At 41.2% G+C, this 21,761-nt stretch overlaps 1 protein-coding gene across 2 annotated transcripts in view; it reads right to left on the bottom strand.

The window, feature by feature from the left end:
* COG5 (component of oligomeric golgi complex 5) overlaps positions 1 to 21,761 on the bottom strand; it is a 555,903-nt gene that overhangs the window by 167,740 nt on the left and 366,402 nt on the right. For both annotated transcript variants that reach the window (XM_073573558.1, XM_073573559.1), the window contains exon 11: positions 1,927 to 2,008. In XM_073573558.1, coding sequence (XP_073429659.1) covers positions 1,927 to 2,008 — 82 coding nt within the window. The remainder of the gene's footprint in view (positions 1 to 1,926; positions 2,009 to 21,761) is intronic.

Below are 21,761 nucleotides of genomic sequence, written 5' to 3'. Positions count from 1 at the left end.
TTTTTGCGTTTGTTTTTACCTACCCTTCTTCCAAGAGCCATAACTTTTATCCTTCAGATAATATAGCCGTATGAGGGCTTGTTTTTTGCAGTGATGCAATGGGAGAAAAATTCTAAGTGCGTTGAGATTGCAAAAAAGTGCAATTCCACAATAGTTTTTATTCACCATGTTAACAATATAGTAAAACTGACCTGTCAAGTGATTCTCCTGGTTAGTACAAGTAAGCAGATAGCAAACAGGTATAATTTTTTTTGTTTATTTAAGTAGTGAAAAATTTTTGGGAAATTTCTAAGAACAAAAAAATTATCTTATGTCCACATTTTCCCGAGACCTGTAGCATTTCCATTTTTCACTAAATGGGGCAGTGTGAGGGCTTATCTTTTTTGCTCCCTGAGTTGACGCTTTTACTCATACCATTTTGGGGTATACAATGTTTTGATCGACTCTTATTGCAATGTTGTGGTGGCCAAAAAAACGTAGCTCTGGTGTTTAGATCTCTTTTTCGTTACACCGTTTACTGACCGGATTAATTTATTTTATATTTTGATAGCTCGGACTTTTGTAAACTTAACAATACCAAATATGTGTATTTTTTAAAAAATTGTTTAATTTTTAATGGGATAAAAAAGGGATGATTTGAACTTTTCTTTTGTTTTTTAATGGTCCCCTTGAAGCTGCAATCGTCTGATCGCTTGTGATATACATAGCAGTGGATCAGAACTTCTATGTATAGGTAAGATCACGATCCTCTATGAACGCGAGCCACAAACTGTCTTGGCAACCCATCATCTCCCTGAAATCATGACAGGGTATCGCTGATGGGCACGTGGTATGACGCTTGTTAAATAACGCTGTCATAGATTGACAGCAGCATTTAACAGGTTAACAGTCATGGGCGGCGCTCCAATCCACATGAGGATGTTAAAGGATTAAATTAGCCATCATCTGCCGGGAAAGGCGCCGTCTCGGCGTGGGAGCCCATATCAAAGGCAGAGACATGACTTTTGAGAAAGAAAAGGGCACATGTGACACAACAATCTTATTCTGACCACTGATTTGGGAGATAGGTAAGCATTTTAAAGATGGCTTTTCGTTGACTAGTATTTCTTTTTTTGTTAGGAGTAATGCTAAATTTATGGGGGGGGGTTTATTACTTCTAAATTTATTAAACTTGTTTATCCTTGCTAAAATATAGTTTAAGAATTATTTCCCTATTGTATTTCTATTATGATTTGTTGTAGGTCTAGTCATGGATTATAAGGGGATATAGCTATAAATTTTTAACATATGTCCCCCAGAGGTCATTTTGCTGTTTTTCACTGAAACTAGGGCATCAATAGGACTGCTAGTTATAGAGGAAAACAGTCCCTTATTGTGGCATGACCTCTAGTTATAGAGGAAAACAGCCCCTTATTGTGGCATGACCTCTAGTTATAGAGGAAAACAGCCCCTTATTGTGGCATGACCTCTAGTTATAGAGGAAAACAGTCCCTTATTGTGGCATGACCTCTAGTTATAGAGGAAAACAGCCCCTTATTGTGGCATGACCTCTAGTTATAGAGGAAAACAGTCCCTTATTGTGGCATGACCTCTAGTTATAGAGGAAAACAGCCCCTTATTGTGGCATGACCTCTAGTTATAGAGGAAAACAGCCCCTTATTGTGGCATGACCTCTAGTTATAGAGGAAAACAGCCACTTATTGTGAAGTCAGTCATTGGCAGAGTTTATTGGAGTTTTCTAAGACTCAGCAGCATTGCCAAGCTGGGGGCATCCAGTGATATGATGGCTAAGCACAATAGGATATAGACTCATGTGCATTTTTCATTTTATAAGAATCAAAAAAAGCTACAAAACACAATCTAAAACTAGGTAATAAATATTTGATCAAAATCTGATAGACTAACAAAGCTGAAAACGAAACTTACAAGTTGTTGCCGTTTCAAAATGAGATGAAAGTATCCGAGTAACAGAATTCCAGAATGTGTACAGAATATCTGTCTGACCATCCTAAAAATATGAAAAAGCAATGGAGACATTGAAAGACAGATAACATTTTTCAAAACTGAGATTATTTTCTCACCTACAAAGAATAGTCACTTAAATTCTATGCGCACTTTTGCACTACCGTATTTTAAGGCTGTGTGCACACTATGCAGATTTGCAGCGGATCCGCAGCGGATTTTACCGCGCAGAAACGTTGCATATCCGCATTGTGATGTACAGTAGCCTTAAAATCAATGAAAAAAAAAAAACCGCTGTGCAGACGCTGCGGATTTTTCCACGCGGTTTTCCTGCGGTACAAAATCCGCAGCATGTTACTTCTTTTGTGCGGTTTTCCATCTCCCCTGTCACCAAATCCACAGGGGGAAAAACCGCAGTGGAAAACCGCACAAAAACCGCAGGAAAAATGGAAGAAATCCGCAGGATAAATGCAGGTCATTTGACCTGCGGATTTCTTCTATTCTGCGCGGAAAGTCCGCAGGGCTAAAAAGTCCGTCTGCACTCAGCCTAATACTCTAAAAATGCTGTAAAAAGATATTTGTGCTACACTGTAAAATACCTTCTTTTTTTACACTTTGCAGTGATATAAATTTAATGTAAAAAGTGGACATATCCTTTAATTATTAATAAACAATAATCAAGTATAGTATGCATGTGCCTACCCAATAGCGATGTAGAGAAGGTGAGGGGTCCTTGCCTCTGTGGACTTACAATTTAGGCAACAAAGGGGAAAACGAGTGAATGAACAGGAGGAGAAAAGGGGCAATAGAGGAGTGAGAATAGCTGTGGACAGACTGAGTAGCAGGGCTGAGGATTTATTGGAGGTGCGTAGAAAAGTTAAAAGGAAGGCTATATAGGAGGATTAGTAAGAACAGTTATTATGCTTTTGATATGACTACCAACTACTCCGCTTTTAAAGAAACAAGTGTAATTAAAAATAAAAGATTACTCATCATCACCATGACAGAAGATAAACACATTAAAAAGGGTACGGTATGTCGAGTTTTAACAGGAATAAGAAAAATGACATTTAATGCAGACCTGTACTTTATATATCAATTACAGAGACATCTAAGAATTCAACAAAAACAATGCACTGTGCAACTGAGGTTTAGTTTACATTTTTACTATGTGTTTAGCATCTGCACCAGAAAAGTATAGTCTCTTTGGGATATGTCTGGTCCAGGAGATTTGCCCTGTGTACCGTATATACTGATTGTAAAGGAAATTCTGTAATGGCCTAATAATGCAGCAGGAATACTTTACACAGAGTGTAGATTGATGCATACTGGAAAATGGAAAAGGTAATCTTTCAGTAGAATCAACCATCCTAACCAGTCTATCTTGGCAAGTAGGTAACAGAAAACTGAATAAAATGATACTGTGATATTTATGATCCGATGTATTCCAGGGAAATCCACTTTTCTCAGTATGTAGATGAGCTGTTAAGAACTATGGGCCGGACATAGATCTCCCTGAGAATCTGCCTCCAGAGATTATTGTAAATAAAAGGGAGCATTACCAGTGTGCGACCTGTAATGACTGACAGTAATAATCATACTCCGCAGAAGTGATTTTTACCTCCTTACAAAACACATTAGTAGCTCTCCTCTCATAGCATAGTCAACTTTGCTGCCTGATTTCAACTAACACTTCTTCAGCTTTCATCTCAGAATCAGTGCAGAGTGGAAGGAGCAGTACAGAAGAACTATGACTCATTGCAAACACCTCTGCAGTTTTAGTTCACCTCTTATAATATTGTTAGCTCTGTTGTATTCCCCTCGTCTACACTGGCTGGCTGGGAGATAGAAACAGAAAAGGGTTAGTTGAAATCAAGCACAACTATGAAGCAGAGCCGAAAGTACTATGTAAGGACAACTGCAGTTGTAGATGTGTGAGATGAAAGCAGAAGAAAGTAGTATTATTTTTAGCCAGAAAAAGCTCTGCAGGAGAGCTGACCGCACTATGAGAGGAGAGCAACAACTGTAGATGTGTTTGTTGTAATGGGGCAAAGTTCATCTCTGCAGTACTGTGTTAGTTGTAATCACACACAGCTCTGCAATGAAAGCAGGAGAGCAGACTGACAGTCATTACATGTCTCATTGGTAACGGCACCTTTCATTTACAATAAGCTCTGGAGGCAGATTGTCAAGGAGATCTATGACCAGCCCACAGATCTTAACAGCTCATTTACATATTAGGAACAATATGGATTTCTCTGGAATAAAACATCAGATTGTAGATATCAAGGTATCCATTTTATTCAATGTTCTATGACCTGCATGCCCTTGTAGACAGCTTAGGACGGTCGGTCCTACTGACAGATTCCATTTACCCCTTCACGACCTTTGATGTATATTTAGGTCAAAGATCGTGACACTGCCTTTGATGTGGGCTTGCATGCTGAGCCCACAATTTTCCCCACACATGATGACTCATTTAATCAACCACCATGTGCTTTCAACAGCTGTATTTGGAGCATTGCTCTGCCCGTGGCTGTTAACCGGTTAAATACCGCTATTAAACATGTGCTGGCTGGCAGTACGTCATTCATCCCACCCATCGGCGCCTGTCGAGCGTTCCCCGGGTGTCAATGGATTGTCATGATAGCCAGGGGTCTGCTGATGACCCCTGTCCCTGTCATTATGAGCCTTCTGTGAATGCTGACCCATGGCTGGCATTCATAAGAGATTGTGATTTCAGCTATACATAGCAGTTCTAAAGCACTGCTATCCATAAAAAAGGCGATCAGGTTATTGCATTTTCAATTCTCCTAATGGGACTATTAAATAAAATAAAAAGATAAAAAAAAGTTTTTATAAATATGAACAAAAATAAAAAAAAACCCTCAAGTTCAAATCATCCCCCTTTAGCCCCATTAAAAAAAGATTAAAAAGAAATACACATTTGGCATAACTATGTTTGTAAAGGCCGACCTATCAAAATATAATATAAATTACTCCCATCAGTAAACGGGGTAACGAGAAAAAATATCTAAACGCTTGAATTAAGATTAAGTTTTTTTGGCCACTGCAACATTGCAATTAAATGCAATAAGAGGAAATTAAAACATTGTATTTACCCCAAAATGGTATCAATAAAAACTTCAGTTCAGGGAGCAAAAAATAAGCCCTTACCCAGCCCAATATCCAAAAAAATGACTTTTACCATTTAGTGAACAAGGTAAATAAACCCCCCAAAAAATTGTGAAATTGCCCTTTTCTTGGCAATTTCAACGGACTTGGAATTTCTTTTCCGCTTTTTAGTGCATCATACGATAAACTGAATGGTGTCTCACACAAAAAAAACCCTCATGTGGCCATTGGTACAGAAAAATAGTTTTGGCTCTTGGGGAAAAAAGGGAAGAAAAACACAAAAGCGCAAAATTGCAAGGTCATGAAGAGGCTAAAAAACGAAAGCGAAAAATCGCAAGGTCATGAAGGGGTTGCAGGTGCCATTTTTTTCCCTTTCTAAATAAATATTAAATATATTAAAGGAGAAAAGCTTCTAAAATAATGACCATACTAGCCGCTTTCCAACAACTGCAGGTCATTTTTGCCAACAGTTCTGCATAAGTACAAAGTTCAAGAATAACAAAAAAAAAAGCAACTTGAGTGATTTAATTTTCTGATTCATGCCTTTGAACCAGCTGTACAGATAATTTACTAAAATATTTCTCACCCAATAGCATAAAAAACACATTTATTTCTACGACTTCAAGAATAAATGCCCATGTGAAATTATTTGGCCTTAGGAATTGAAGTAAAAACAGTATATTTTTTTTAAGATTCATAATACAGACTGCTGACAGGTCTTTGATGTTATCTCCTTAAGTTACTACAAAAAAAAAAATCAATTTGAAAATGGATCCAGCCGCGCCTGCACAGTAGCAGCTATTGACGAGCTGATAACTGCTAATATGCAGGTGCCGGTGGCGCCATTTTGCTGTAGAAAAAAAAAATCCTCCTCTAAGATGGAGCGGCAGACAGCACCTGCGCAGTAGCAATATTCGGCGATCGCTACTACTAAGTAAACTAGGGGGCAGATCACTGAGGGATCAGTGACCTGTCAGAAGCCATTCTACTGGTGAATACCTAATCAGAGAACCACAAAGAGACTCCCCATAGGTCACCCCGAAACACGAGCATATCATTAACTCAAAACTGAAAATAAAGATTAACCCCTTAGTGACGGAGCCAATTTTTTAAAAATCTGACCAATATCACTTTATGTGGTGATAACTCTGGAACGCTTCAACAAATCCCATTGATTTTGAGACTTTTTTCGTGGCACATTATAATTTATGATAATGGTAAATTTAGGTCGATATGTTTTGTGTTTATTTATAAAAAATATCAGAAACTTGACAAAAATGTAAAAAAATTGCAATTTTCAAACTTTGAATGATTATCCCTTTAATCCAGATAGTCATACCACACAAAAAAATTAATAAATAACATTTCCCACATGTCTGCCTTACATCAGCACCATTTTTAAAACGCTAATTTATTTTGTTAGGCTTTTAGGAGGTTTAAAAATGTAGCAGTAATTTTTCATTTTTTCAAGGAAAGTTACAAAATTTATTTTTTGAGGGACCTATCCAGGTTTGAAGTGACTTTAGGGGAGCTATATATTGGAAAACCCCAACCATCATACCATTTTAAAAACAGCACCCCCTGACATATTGAAAACTTCTGTCAGGTAGTTTATTAACCCTTCAGGTGATTTTCAGGAATTAATGCAAAGTGGTATAGCAGGAATGAAAAAGTGTTTGTTTACCACCTAAACGTCACTGACTTCTGACCTGACCACTATATCCGGGAGACTCTAAGGCCGCTATTTGGCCATGAACTGCTATGGCAAACATCAGGACCACACAATCATAATCTCGGTGTGTTAATTAAAGCAGAAGCCCCCACAATCTTTTAACCATTTTTCCGATGTAGTCACTTTTGACAGCAGCAACTAAGGGGGTTAAACAGATATGGACGGTGCCAACACTAATCGTTTGTGATACAGCAAGTTGTCAGCTATAGTGGACAGCCGACAGCTGCTGGATTGTCACCTGTGTGGGGATAATATTCTCGTATATCTGAGGTCAGTAAAAAGACGTATTGGCTGTCATTAAGGGGTTAAACAACCACAAGATGTATTTCATCAACCAAGGTATAATTTACATCCATATAACGGCGCCAACCTGACACTGTCTGATAGTTACTGTGGACAATCCTGCTGACAGGTTCCCTTTAACCCTCAAAATGTCAAGATCAATAGGTTAGGAAAAGGAGGGAGTTCCCTCTCCCACCCATTTGCCCAATGGTCGCCATGACAGCAGGAGGTCAAATAATGACCTCTTGGTCTGCAAACTATGGTATCCTGTTAGACTCTGCCAAAAGCATGGTTTAACCCCTTTACTCCCAAGGATGGTTTGCATGTTAATGCCGGGCCAATTTTTATAATTCTGACCACTGTCCCTTTATGAGGTAATAACTCTGTAACGCTTCCATGGATCCTGGTGATTCTGACAGTGGTTTCTCGTGACATATTGTACTTCATGATAGTGGCAAAATTTCATTCACATAAATTGCGCTTGTGAAAAAAAACAGAAATTTGGCTAAAATTTTGAAAATTTCTCAATTTTCCATCTTTGAATTTTGATGCCCTTAAATCACAGAGATATGGCACAAAAAAATCTTGAGTAACATTTCCCACATGTTTACTTTACATCAGCACAATTTTGGAACCAAAATTTTTTTTGTTAGGAAGTTATAAGGGTTAAAATTTGACCAGCGATTTCTCATTTTTACAACATTTTATTTTTAGGGACCACATCACATTTGAAGTCACTTTGAGGGGTCTATATGATAGAAAATACCCAGAAAAAGTGACACCATTCTAAAAACTGCACCCCTCAAGGTGCTCAAAATCACAATCAAGAAGTTTATTAACCCTTCAGGTGCTTCACAGGAATTTTTTGAATGTTTAAAAAAAAAAATGAACATTTAACTTTTTTTCACAAAAAAATTACTTCAGGTCCAATTTTTTTTATTTTACCAAGGGTAACAGGAGAAATTGGACTGCAAAAGTTATTGTGCAATTTGTCCTGAGTACGCTGATACCTGATATGTAGGGGGAACCACTGTTTCGGCGCATGGCAGAGTTTGGAAGGGAATGAGCGCCGTTTGACTTTTGCAACGCAAAAATGGCTGGAATCAAGATAGTGCGCCATGTCACATTTGGAGATCCCCTGATGTGCCTAAACAGTGGAAACTCCCCAAAAGTGACCCCATTTTGGAAACTAGACCCCCCAAGGAACTTATCTAGATATGTGTTGAGAACTTTGAACCCCCAAGGGCTTCACAGAAGTTTATAACGTACAGCCGTACAATTAAAAAATCATATTTTTTTCCAAAAAATGATCTTTTCACCTCCAATATTTATTTTTCCAAGGGAAACAGGACCCGAAAAGTTATTGTGCAATTTGTCCTGAGTATGTTGATACCCCACATGTGGGGGTAAACCACTATTTGGGCGCATGGCAGAGCTTGGAAGGGAAGCAGTGCCATTTGACTTTTTTGGCATTTTGGAACTGAGATCGGACACCATGTTGCATTTGGAGAGCCCCTGATGTGCCTAAACAGTGTAAACCCCCCACAAATGACCCCATTTTGGAAACTAGACCCCCAAGAAACTTATCTAGATGTGTGGTGAGCACTTTGAACCCCCAAGTTCTTCACAGAAGTTTATAACGCCTGGGCGTGAAAATAAAAAAAATCATATTTTTTCCACAAACATGACCTTTTAGTCCCCAATTTTTTTTTATTTTCCCAAGGGTAACAGGAGAAATTGGACCACAAAAGTTGTGGTCCAATTTGTCCTGAGTACGCTGATAACCAATATGTGGGAGAAAACTAATGTATAGGCACACGTCGGGGCTCGGAAGGGAAGTAGTGATGTTTTGGAATGCAGACTTCGATGGAATGGTCTGTGGGTGTCATGTCGCATTTGGAGAGTCCCTGATGTGCCTAAACAGTGGAAACCTCCCACAAGTGACCCCATTTTGGAAACTAGACCCCCCAAGGAACTTATCTAGATGTGTGGTGAGCACTTTGAACCCCCAAGTGCTTCACAGAACTTTATAACGTAGAGCCATACAAATAAAAAAAAAAAAAAAATTTCTACAAAAATGATATTTTTGCCCCAAATTTTTTATTTTCCCAAGGTTAACAGGAGAAATTGGACCCCAAAAGTTGTTGTGCAATTTGTCCTGAGTATACTGATACCCCATATGTAGGGGTAAACCACTGTTTGGGCACATGGCAGAGCTTGGAAGGGAAGGAGCACCGTTTGACTTTTTCAACGCAGAATTGGCTGGAATTGAGATCAGATGCCATGTTGCGTTTGGAGAGCCCCTGATGTGCCTAAACAGTGGAAACCCCCCAATTCTAACCCCAACACACCCCTAACCCTAATCTCAGCCCTAGCCCTAATGGGAAAATGGAAATAAATACATTTTTTTAATGTTATCATTTTTCCCTAACTTCCCTAACTAAGGGGGTGATAAAGTGGGGTTTGATTTACTATTTATGGCGGGTTTTTATGTTTGGCAGCTGTCATACGCTAAAAGACGCTTTTTATTGTAAAAATAGTTTTTGCATCACCACATTTTGAGAGCTATAATTTTTCCATATTTTGACCCACAGAGTCATGTGAGGTCTTATTTTTTGTGGGACGGGTTGACATTTTTATTGGTACCATTTTCGGGCACGTGACATTTTTTGATCGCTTTTTATTCCGATTTTTGGGACGCAGAATGAACAAAAACCAGCAATTCATGAATTTCTTTTTTGGGGGGGGCGTTTACACCGTTCTGCGTGTGGTAAAATTGATAAAGGGGTTTTATTATTCGGGTCAGTACGATGACAGCGATACCTCATTTATTCATTTTTTTTATGTTTTGGCGCTTTTATATAATAAAAACAATTTGATATAAAAAAGAATTATTTTTGCATTGCTTTATTCTGCGAGCTATAACATTTTTATTTTTTTGCTGATGACGCTGTGTGGCAGCTCGTTTTTTGTGGGACAAGATAACGTTTTCAGCGGTTTACTCATATCTGTCTTTTTAATCCCGCGTTATTGCACTTTTTGTCGGTATGATGATAAAGCATTGTTTTTTGCTTTGTTTGTTTGCTGAAGGGGTTCACTAAAGGGGTTAACTAGTGGGACAGTTTTATAGGGCGGGTCTTTACGGACTAAATATGTGTACTTTTATTTTTTTTTTTATTTAGAAAAATTTATTAGGAAATTTTTTTAATATTTATTTAGGAATTTCTTTAAAATTATTTTTACAAGGTTTTTTTTAATTTTTTTTTAAACTTTATTACATTGTCCCAGGGGGGGACATAACTATCTAGTGTCAGATCGCTGATCTGACAGTTTGCACAGCACTCTGTCAGATCAGCGATTTGACAGGCGCTGCACAGGCTTCTTCCGTGCCTGCTCTCAGCAGGCACGGAGGAAGCCGCCTCCCTGTAGGACCCCGAAGGCACCCATGGCCATATTGTATCCGGGGGCCTGCAGGAAGGAGGACCCTCGGAGTGGCGCAGCACATCGTGTCGCTCTGGGGGTCTCAGGGAAGCACACAGGGAGCCCCCTGCCTGCGCGATTCTTCCCTGTGCCCCCGATACACTGCGATCATGTTTGATCACAGTGTGCCAGGGGTTAATGTGCCGGGGGCAGTCTGTGACCGCCCCTGACACATAGTGCCGGGTGTCAGCTGTGATAATCAGCCGACACCGGGCCGCGATCAGCGGCGCCCCCCCGTGAGCACCACCAATCGCGTTGGACGTAATATTTCCGTCCTTGGGACTTAGGGTACCGCTACACTTAGCGATGCACCAGCGATCCCGACAACGATATGGATCGCTAAGTGGTCGTTAGTGAGCTGCCACACAGGCAGATCTCACCAGCGACATAGCCGGGGTCGGGGGTCGCTACTTACCTGTCAGACGCGGCGATCCTGACGTCCTGCCCGCGTCCACGCGTTGCTCGTCGGCGCCACAGGAAGCCCAGCAGGAAGCGCCAGACGAGAAATGGGCCAGGACCTTCTCGCGCGATCAGCGATAATCAGCGGGGGAGCCGGTCAGAGGTAAGTATCACATGTAGCGATATCGCTAGCAATATCGCTGCTGCGTCACAAAACCAGTGATGTTACAGCGATATTGCTAGCGATATCGCTATGTGTAACGGGGGCTTTAGGTCCAAGGTCACATGGACGGAATAGTACGTCCAATGTAGGTAAGGGGTTAAAAAGCATTTTGTCGGTGAAGCACTGACAGGTCTAATGCATTGCAGTATGTGTGTACTGCAATGTATTACACCAGTGATCAGACTAATAAAAGTCCCACAGAGGGAGTAAGTAAAAAAAAGTTTAAGAAAATTGCAAAAATCTGAGTTTTTTAAAAATCCCCAAATAAAAAAAAACTAAGAAAAGTAAAATATTACACCAATGTGAAAACAAAAAACTACACATATTTGGTATCGCCATGTCCAGAACGATCTATAAAACTGTCACTCTATTTAAGCCCATCAGTGAACACTGTAATAAATAAATACAAAACATGGCAAAAAAAAATGCTTTTTCATCATACCGCCGAAAAAAAATAGAATAAAATAGAATAAAAAGCGTTTAAAAAGTAAGAATGTAAATAAAAATGGTATCGCTGGAAACATCATCTTATCAAGCAAAAAAACAAGCCCCTACTCAGCGCATTTAATGACATGATTGTATTTTGACTGTATGTCCCAGTTTAGTGTGACCATCCAATCGCAAACACTATAGATATCTGTGCTCATGCGGCGGATATTGTGAGCCAATATATCCACCCATGAATACCTATATCAGCAATAATATTTGATATTTATGGTTTAGTTAAATTATATTTTATGATTACATGTTGAAATTGAGGTTCATGGTGCCATTTAAGCATTTATCTTTCGATGATATGATGGTCTGATGTTCTAATATTCTGTCAATGTTTACACGTTCCATGTGTGAAAGGAAATACAGTACCCCTGTCGTTTTTTAATTTCTTTTATTTTTTGTAGTATAATTTTTATTAGCATATTTAATAAAATTAATATATTATATCATTATTGATCATGTTGCTCCTTCTATATTGTTACGGGCTTATGATCTGAAGGGATCATATATATTTTGCATGAGGATGGTTACAGTATATGTCCTGAAGAATAAACCATCATATCACTTATACCACACAAGAAACTTATAAAAAATAATGAAATCCAGTTCTCCAACTGCTGTTAAAGGGAATCTGTCACCCCTTTTTTGAGATATCATATAATGATATCATTCAATTTTGTGTCACATAAGGATTCTCTTAGTACTTTTGCTTCCCCCTGACCCCACACCTTTCATGCATAAATACCTTTTTTATATCGGTTCAGATGTATGTAAACTGCCACGGTCCGGTCCGCTGGGCGGGGCTTATTCAACTGCTCCCCCATTCCCTATCTTGCTCTACACAATTGAATATCATTATATGATATCTCAAAAAAGGGGTGACAGATTCCCTTTAATTTGTTCATTCTGCCTCCCAAAGATCACAGTAATTCTTCTGTTCTCTACACTGAGCGCTTTACAACGGGGTTTTCGTGTAAATCTCTGACAGTAGGAATTAGTCCTACCAGTAATGGTATTTCCAGGAGTCCATCATGACAGCACCACCAGGAGGTTGTCCTTCTTATCCTTGATAGGGACAGGAACACAGAAGAGGTTAAATAGCCCCTCCCCACCAACACCCTTCAGTGATTTTCTAAGTACCACACCAGGATGGATGCAACGCAATTTTATTGAACTTCCTACCACACGTTACTTGACATATCAGATAGGAAATTCAAGGGAGGGTATATAAGGGGTGCTGTCATGATGGACTCCTGGAAATACCATTACAGGTAGGACTAATTCCTACTTTCCAGGACGTCCCTCCTGACAGCACCACCAGGAGAATTACCAAATTACTCCAACTAGGGCGAGATTACAGCCTGGAGGACTTTCCTCCCAAAGGCTGTCTGAGGATTTGCCATAACATTTAACTTATAATGTTTGCAAAAGGTATTAAATCTAGACCAGGTTGCGGCCCTGCATATCTGGTCCATAGATGATCCCACGCTTTCTGCCCATGAGGCTGAAACTGCTCTAAGAGAATGGGCTCTAAGGTTTTCTGGCGGAGTCTCTCCCGCCAACACATATGCTGTACTGATAGTTGACTTCAACCATCTAGCCAGGGTAGATTTCGATGCCTTCTTCGCTTTGTTTTTGCCTGCCATCTGGATGAAGAGGTTAGAGTCTACTCTCCAGTCTTTTGTAACATCTAAGTATTGGAGGACAGCTCTTTTAACGTCCAAGAGGTGAAGAGAGCGTTCCTTCTCGTTGTTGTAATTCTGGCAGAAAGCCGGTAGTACAATTTCTTGACTCCGGTGGAAGTCTGTAACCACTTTGGGAAGAAAGGCTGGATTTAATTTTAAGACGATACAGTCTTCCTGGATCTTCAAATATGGATGCTCTATAGACAGGGCCTGAATCTCCCCTATGCGTCTAGCAGTAGTTATTGCCACTAGAAATAGGGTTTTAAATGTCACTGATTTTAGGGGGGCTTGCTCTAGTGGTTCATATGGGACTTTGCGCAGCTCGTTTAGGACCAAGCTAAGATCCCAAGGTGGTATCGAGCTATGGATTGTGGGTCTCATCCGCTGAGTGGCTTTTATGAACCTCACTACCCAGGGATGATTGGCTAGGGGGAAGTCGAAGTATGAGCCTAAGGCCGACACCTGTACTTTCAGCGTACTAGGCCTTAGTCCTTTGTCAATATTTACATATTTCCCATAAGGTCTGTTTTACACTTCAATTTTTTGTGTCAGTTAAAATCCGCCAAAAAGGCGGAAAAGCGGATACGTTCCTAACAGATGCCACCGGATCCATTTTGTGACGGATCCGCCGAATGAAGAATTTTAAAGGAATCTCTGGCGAGAGAGAGATTTTTTTCCACCGCCAGAAAGGATTTCAGGGTTAAATTTCCGCCTGACTTCCTTTCTCCGGGCATGCGCACTGTAAAATGCGGATCCTACAGCAAAAAAAAATGTTGCAGGGTCCGTCCAGGCATGCCGGCGGACGCAAATATTTTGGCGGATCCGCAAAAAATCGGATCTAACGGACGGCCATTCGTCAAGATCCGCCGGTAATGCAACTCAATGGGGAAAAAAAACGGATCCGCCAAAAAAAATGGCGGATCCGTTTTGTTCAATAACTGGCGGATTCTGACTGATGGTCAAAAACGGAAGTGTGAAACAGGCCTTAGGGTGGGGGCATTGCCCTAGAATCACTGCGTTGAGAAACATGCGATGGTGTCTCCGCAGTGTTGGATGTTGATCTCCATGAGTTCATTCATCCTCATTTTTCACAGTCTTCTACTAGGCATTGCTCCTACTGGCTAGTTTCCTACTCCACATTGATGAGGGGCAATACCCCAAAACAGCTGTCTGTGGATGGATACCATGTTTTGGCATAGGTGGTTTCCTTCAATGGAGACTGCCCTTCCCGTGGTTGTTCCCTCCCGGGGAAAGACCTGGCTAGTCATTGCTTGCGTTGAGAAACATGTGATGGTGTCTCCGTGGCTTGTGTTTTGCATATATTTACATATTTCCCATAAGGGTGGGGGCATTGCCCTAGAATCACTGCGTTGAGAAACATGTGATGTGTCTCCGCAGTGTTGGATGTTAATCTCCATGAGTTCATTCATCCTCCTTTTTCTTAGTCCTTTGTCAAAGCCTGCCTGGAGAAAGTTGAGAATCTGCGGGATATCTGGACCCCGGATGACTGATACTGGCCCCTTACATTGAGAACAGAATGTTTTCCAGATTTTTTGGTATATAGCTGAGGTTACCGGCTTTCTACTGTTCTGCATAGTAGATATTACTAAGTTAGAGAGTCCTTTTGATTTTAGGATCTCCGCCTCAGAATCCAGGTCGATAGTTGTAGCATTTCTGGTTTCTGATGAACTAAGGGTCCCTGAGTTAACAGGTCGCGTCTCGCTGGTAATAGTATCGGGTCTTCCCATGCCATCCATTTTATTAAGCAGAACAAGCTTCTTTTGGGCCAGTAAGGAACAATCAATATTACTGATGCTCTGCTTTCCTGGATCTTTCTTAGGACCCTTGGTATAAAAGGGAGCGGCGGGAAGGCGTAAGCGAGCTCCATGTTCCATTCCTGAGCTAAAGCGTCTACTCCTGTTGAGTTGTCTGCCGGGTTGAGTGAAAAGAATTTCTTTGCTTTTGAATTCTTTCTTGTGGCGAATAAGTCGATCTCTGGTGTCCCCCAGTGTTAGGATAGCTGTGTGAAGACCTCCTCGCTTAGTGACCACTCTGAAGGTTGGATCTTCTCTCTGCTCAGGAAGTCGGCTACCTGATTTCAGGATCCTTTCAGGTGGACTGCCGTAACTGAGGTTATTGTCCATTCTGCCCAGCAAAAGATCTCGTGCGCTAGGTCCTGAAGGAGACGGTATCTGGAGCCTCCCTGATGTTAAAGGAAGGCAACTGTAGTCGAGTTGTCCGAGAAGATCCTGACATTCTGACCCTTCAGTTCTTCTTGGCATGTTTTTAGCGACTCCCAGACTGCCCTGAGCTCTCTCTAATTCGAGGACAGGTTGAGTACTGATGGAGCCCATGTCACCTGGAGGTATCGACCTTCCATGTGAGCCCCCCAGCCTCTGAGACTGGTGTCGGTAGTGATGTTTGTACATGGCAACAGTCTCCAGGGTCTTCCTTTTCCGAGGTTTTGTGTGTTTGTCCACCAAGAAAGGGACTGCCTTCTTTCCTCGGAGAGTCTCATGTTCTTGTCTAGTGATGTTTCTCTGCCGTCCCAGGTCAACAAGACTTCTCTTTGTAGGATTCTTGAGTGGAACTGGCTTCATTGTACACTGGAGATGAATGAAGTCATGAGACCCAGGACTCTCATGGCTTTCCTTATAGAGATGTACTTGCGTCTCTGGACCCACTGGAGCTCTTGTGTGATTGCCTGCTGTTTGGGCAGGGGAAGGAAGGAACATTTTTTCCCCGAGTTCAGTATGACTCCGAGAAACATCTTCTCTCTTTCTGGTGTTAGGTTGGACTTCTTCCAATTTATTACCCATCCTAGGTTCTGTAGGACCGATATGGTGGATGTAAGGTTTTGCTCCATTTGTTGTGGAGAGTCTGCTACTAGCAGCAGGTCATCCAAGTATGGGGAAGAGTCTTGAGGAGATCATTTGCATATTCCCAGTGCCTTCTGGGATAAGTGAAGAGTCTCCGCGAGCTCAACGATCACTGGGTTTTGGCCGTTGCAGCTGAAAAGAGGAAATCGGAAAACCAGGGGAAGAGTCTTGAGGAGATCATTTGCATATTCCCAGTGCCTTCTGGGATAAGTGAAGAGTCTCCGCGAGCTCAACGATCACTGGGTTTTGGCCGTTGCAGCTGAAAAGAGGAAATCGGAAAACCAGGGGAAGAGTCTTGAGGAGATCATTTGCATATTCCCAGTGCCTTCTGGGATAAGTGAAGAGTCTCCGCGAGCTCAACGATCACTGGGTTTTGGCCGTTACAGCTGAAAAGAGGAAATCGGAAAACCAGGGGAAGAGTCTTGAGGAGATCATTTGCATATTCCCAGTGCCTTCTGGGATAAGTGAAGAGTCTCCGCGAGCTCAACGATCACTGGGTTTTGGCCGTTGCAGCTGAAAAGAGGAAATCGGAAAACCAGGGGAAGAGTCTTGAGGAGATCATTTGCATATTCCCAGTGCCTTCTGGGATAAGTGAAGAGTCTCCGCGAGCTCAACGATCACTGGGTTTTGGCCGTTGCAGCTGAAAAGAGGAAATCGGAAAACCAGGGGAAGAGTCTTGAGGAGATCATTTGCATATTCCCAGTGCCTTCTGGGATAAGTGAAGAGTCTCCGCGAGCTCAACGATCACTGGGTTTTGGCCGTTGCAGCTGAAAAGAGGAAATCGGAAAACCAGGGGAAGAGTCTTGAGGAGATCATTTGCATATTCCCAGTGCCTTCTGGGATAAGTGAAGAGTCTCCGCGAGCTCAACGATCACTGGGTTTTGGCCGTTGCAGCTGAAAAGAGGAAATCGGAAAACCAGGGGAAGAGTCTTGAGGAGATCATTTGCATATTCCCAGTGCCTTCTGGGATAAGTGAAGAGTCTCCGCGAGCTCAACGATCACTGGGTTTTGGCCGTTGCAGCTGAAAAGAGGAAATCGGAAAAACCGCGCGCCGATAGGCGCGCGAATTTGGGCTCATCCTTCATCGTTTTTAAGAAATCTCAAGATGGAAGAGGCCAGGAGCCATTTGGTGAGCTGCATTTCTTGCTACATGTTCACAGACTTACCAGTGGAAAAGCCAAACTTCACATGCCACAAATGCAAGCTTGTGTCCCTGTTGGAGGAAAAGTTGCAAAATCTCGAAGTGAGGTTAGCTACGTTGAAGATCATTAAGGAAGGTGAAGAGTTCTTGGACAGAGCAGAATTATCTCTTCATGTTACAGAAAGAGAAGAAATTCGAAGTGCACCTGAAGAAACAGAGGAATGGAGACATGTGACCCAGAGAAGCAGGAGGATCAGGAGGCAGTCAGCACCCATACTGCTCAGAAACCAGTACCAGGCTCTCACGCAGGAAAACAATGAAGAAATACATCAGGATAAGACTTTGCCAACAAGCAGCAACCTTGTACGCCTTCAGAGTCCTCCTGGATGGAGAAAGAAAAATGTTGTGAAGAAGAAACGGAGAGTGGTGGTCATGGGGGATTCCCTGTTGAGAGGAACAGAGGCCGCTATCTGCAGACCGGATATAACTTCAAGAGAAATGTGTTGTCTTCCAGGTGCAAAAATTAAAGATGTGTCTGACAGGATATCAGGACTCTTCAGACCTACAGATGACTACCCATTCCTGCTACTACATGTGGGGACAAATGACACTGCAAGAAACGACCTGGAAACCATCTGCAGAGACTTTGAAGACTTAGGCAAGAAAGTGAAAGAACTGGGAGCGCAGGTGGTCTTCTCTTCCATCCTCCCAGTGGATGGCCATGGAACAAGGAGGTGGAATAAGATTCTGCAGGTGAACAACTGGCTACGTCGATGGTGCCGTCAGCAACGATTTGGATTTCTGGATCACGGAGTGAACTACTTATACGATGGACTACTTGCTAGAGATGGGGTGCACCTTACGAAGACTGGAAAGCATGTATTTGGAAGTCGCCTTGCTACACTTGTAAGGAGAGCTTTAAACTAGAACAACATGGGAAGGGAAGCAAAAGACCAGAAAAAGCCATACACCTGACAAATGCTATTGAGAACTCTGCTATTAGAAGTGGAAAGGAAGAACAAAGACGAAAGAATCTAATTAATAAAAATATTGGAGAAAGAGAAACCAATCACAAACTAAAATGTTTCTATACTAATGCACAAAGCATGGGCAACAAACAAGGAGAATTGGAACTACTAACACAGGAAAAGAAATATGATGTCATTGGAATCACTGAAACTTGGTGGGACAATACACATGATTGGAATACAAGACTAGAAGGATACAACTTATTTGCAAGAAACAGACTTGATAAACGAGGAGGGGGTGTCGCATTGTATGTTAGAAACGCGTATATCTGCACAGAGATTGAAGCTTCAGAGACTGGGAGTTCTGTGGAAACTGTTTGGGTAAGAATACAAGGACAGAACAATGGAAAGGACACCATTGTAGGCATTTACTACAGGCCGCCTGTGCAAGCTGAAGATATGGATGAACTCTTTATGCATCAAATGGCCAAGTTCTCCAAAAAATATGACATAGTTGTCATGGGAGATTTCAACTATCCAGACATTTGTTGGGAATCTCTCTCAGGCAAAACTAACAGGTCAAGGAAATTCTTATCCTCTCTTGCTGACAACTTTATCTTCCAAAAGGTAAGGGAGAAAACAAGGGGAACTGCTACCTTGGATCTAATCCTTATAAACAGGGAGGAAATGGTTGAGGAGGTAAAAGTGGCTGGGACCCTAGGAGGTAGCGACCATACTATTTTAGAATTTTGGATAACTAGAGGCGGAAGACCTGTGAAGACTCAGACGTCAAGGTTAGATTTCAGAAAGGCAGATTTTAAGGGATTCAGAAAGAGAATTGGAGGGATCCAATGGCTGGATATCCTTAAAGACAAAAATGTCCAGGAAGGATGGGAAATCTTGAAAAATGAAATTCTCAAAGCACAGTTGTTAACAATTCCGAAAAGAGGGAAGAATAGGAAGCAGTTAAAGAAACCAGGATGGATGAACACAGAACTTAAGCACATGCTAAAAAGGAAGAAAAAAATCTTTATAAAATGGAAAGAGGGAGGCATATCTAAAGAAGAATATAATGCTGTCTGCAGAACTTGCAGGGCACAAATCAGATTAGCTAAAGCTGAAAATGAATTGAGGCTTGCAAGAGATGTCAAAAGCAATAATAAAGGATTTTGGGGATATGTCAAAAGTAAAAGAAAAGTCAAAGATGCTATAGGATTTTTACAGGATGAAAATGATGAAATGGTAAGACAGGATGTTGAGAAGGCTGAACTTTTAAATTCCTATTTTGCATCTGTTTTCTCTCAGAAAGGAAATGTAACATCAACTGTTATTCACTGTCCTATTAAGGGAATAGAAGAATCCAGGATATCTATAAACAGAAAGATAGTGAGGAAACACTTAGCTAGCCTAAATGAATTCAAGTCTCCAGGTCCAGATGAATTACACCCCAGAGTACTGAAGGAGATAGCAGAAGAAATTTTTGAACCCCTCTCTATAATCTTTGAAAATTCTTGGAGAACAGGAGAAGTGCCAGAAGACTGGAGAAGAGCAAATGTTGTTCCTATCTTCAAAAAGGGGAAGAAGGTGGACCCAGGTAACTATAGGCCGGTGAGTCTGACTTCTATACCAGGAAAGATCTTTGAACAAATTATTAAACAACATGTATGTCAATACCTGGATAAGAATGAAGTGATTAAACAGAGTCAGCATGGGTTTGTAACTAATAAGTCATGTCAGACTAACTTAATTTCCTTCTATGACGGTATCACTGATTGGGTGGATCAAGGAAATGCTGTAGATATAGTATATCTTGACTTCAGCAAAGCATTTGACAAAGTCTCTCATACAATCCTTATTGAAAAAATGATTAAGTATGGAATGGACAAGGCAACTGTTAGGTGGATTCATAACTGGCTTAGTGATCGGACCCAAAGAGTGGTCGTAAATGGCTGCACATCCAGTTGGAAGAATGTCTCAAGTGGGGTACCACAGGGCTCTGTCCTGGGCCCTGTATTGTTCAACATCTTTATCAACGATTTAGATGAAGGAATTGAGGGTAAACTGATTAAATTTGCTGATGACACAAAGCTAGGAGGGATAGCTAATACTAGAGAAGAGAGAGAGAGGATTCAAAAAGATTTAAATAAACTGGAGAAGTGGGCAGCAACTAACAGAATGGTTTTTAACAGGGAGAAATGCAAAGTACTACATCTGGGCAATAAAAATGGAAAAAGCATATATAGAATGGGAGGAATAGGGCTAAGTGACAGCACATGTGAAAAAGACTTGGGTATACTAATAGATCACAGACTGAATATGAGTCAACAGTGTGATGCAGCAGCAAAAAAGGCAAATGCAATTCTAGGATGTATTAACAGAAGCATACAGTCTAGATCACGTGAAGTCATTATTTCCCTCTACTCCTCTTTGGTCAGACCTCATCTGGAATATTGTGTCCAATTTTGGGCACCACATTTTAAAAAAGACATCAACAAACTGGAGCAAGTTCAGAAAAGAGCGACCAGAATGGTGACCGGTCTGCAAACCCTGTCTTATGAGGAAAGGTTGCAGGATTTGGGAATGTTTAGTTTGCAAAAGAGAAGACTGAGAGGAGACTTAATAGCTGTCTACAAATATCTAAAGGGCTGTCACATTGTAGAAGGATCAACTTTATTCTCATTTGCACAAGGAAAGACTAGAAGCAATGGGATGAAACTGAATGGGAGGAGACACAGATTAGATATTAGAAAAAACTTTTTGACAGTTAGAGTGATCAATGAGTGGAACAGGCTGCCACGAGAAGTGGTGAGTTCTCCTTCAATGGAAGTCTTCAAACAGAGGCTGGACAGACATCTGACTGGGATGATTTAGCGAATCCTGCTTTGAGCAGGGGGTTGGACCAGATGGCCCAGGAGGTCCCTTCCAACTCTACAATTCTATGATTCTATGATTCTATGGTATGATAAGGGTATTTCTTTCCCTTAGATGGGCCATGATCTCTGCTATGAGTTTTGTAAAGATCCGGGGCGCCGAGGCGAGTCCGAATGGCAAGAAACGGAACTAGTAATGTTGTATTTTCCCGTGATCTTTTATCGCGAACCTGAGGAATTTTTGGTGAGATATGTGGATGGGCACATGATAATAGGTACTTTTTAGGTCTAGGGTGCACATGACCGAGTCCTTTTTTTATTAATGGTATGACTGCTTTTAGAGATTCCATCTTGAATCTTTTGTAGGTCACCCACCAATTTAATGGCTTTAGATTTGTTATGGTCCGGTATTCTCCTCCTGTTTTTTTTATGGAGAATAATGTTGAGTAGTGAACCTGAAATCTCTGAGCATGGGGAACTCGGGTTATGGCCCCTATCTCTATCAGGTCC

The sequence above is a fragment of the Dendrobates tinctorius genome, unplaced genomic scaffold (assembly GCF_039654945.1).
Source record: "Dendrobates tinctorius isolate UK_male_01 unplaced genomic scaffold, ASM3965494v1 ptg000035l, whole genome shotgun sequence".
In the NCBI taxonomy this organism is placed as follows: Eukaryota; Metazoa; Chordata; class Amphibia; order Anura; family Dendrobatidae; genus Dendrobates; species Dendrobates tinctorius.
This window is presented reverse-complemented; position numbering and strand designations above follow the sequence as displayed.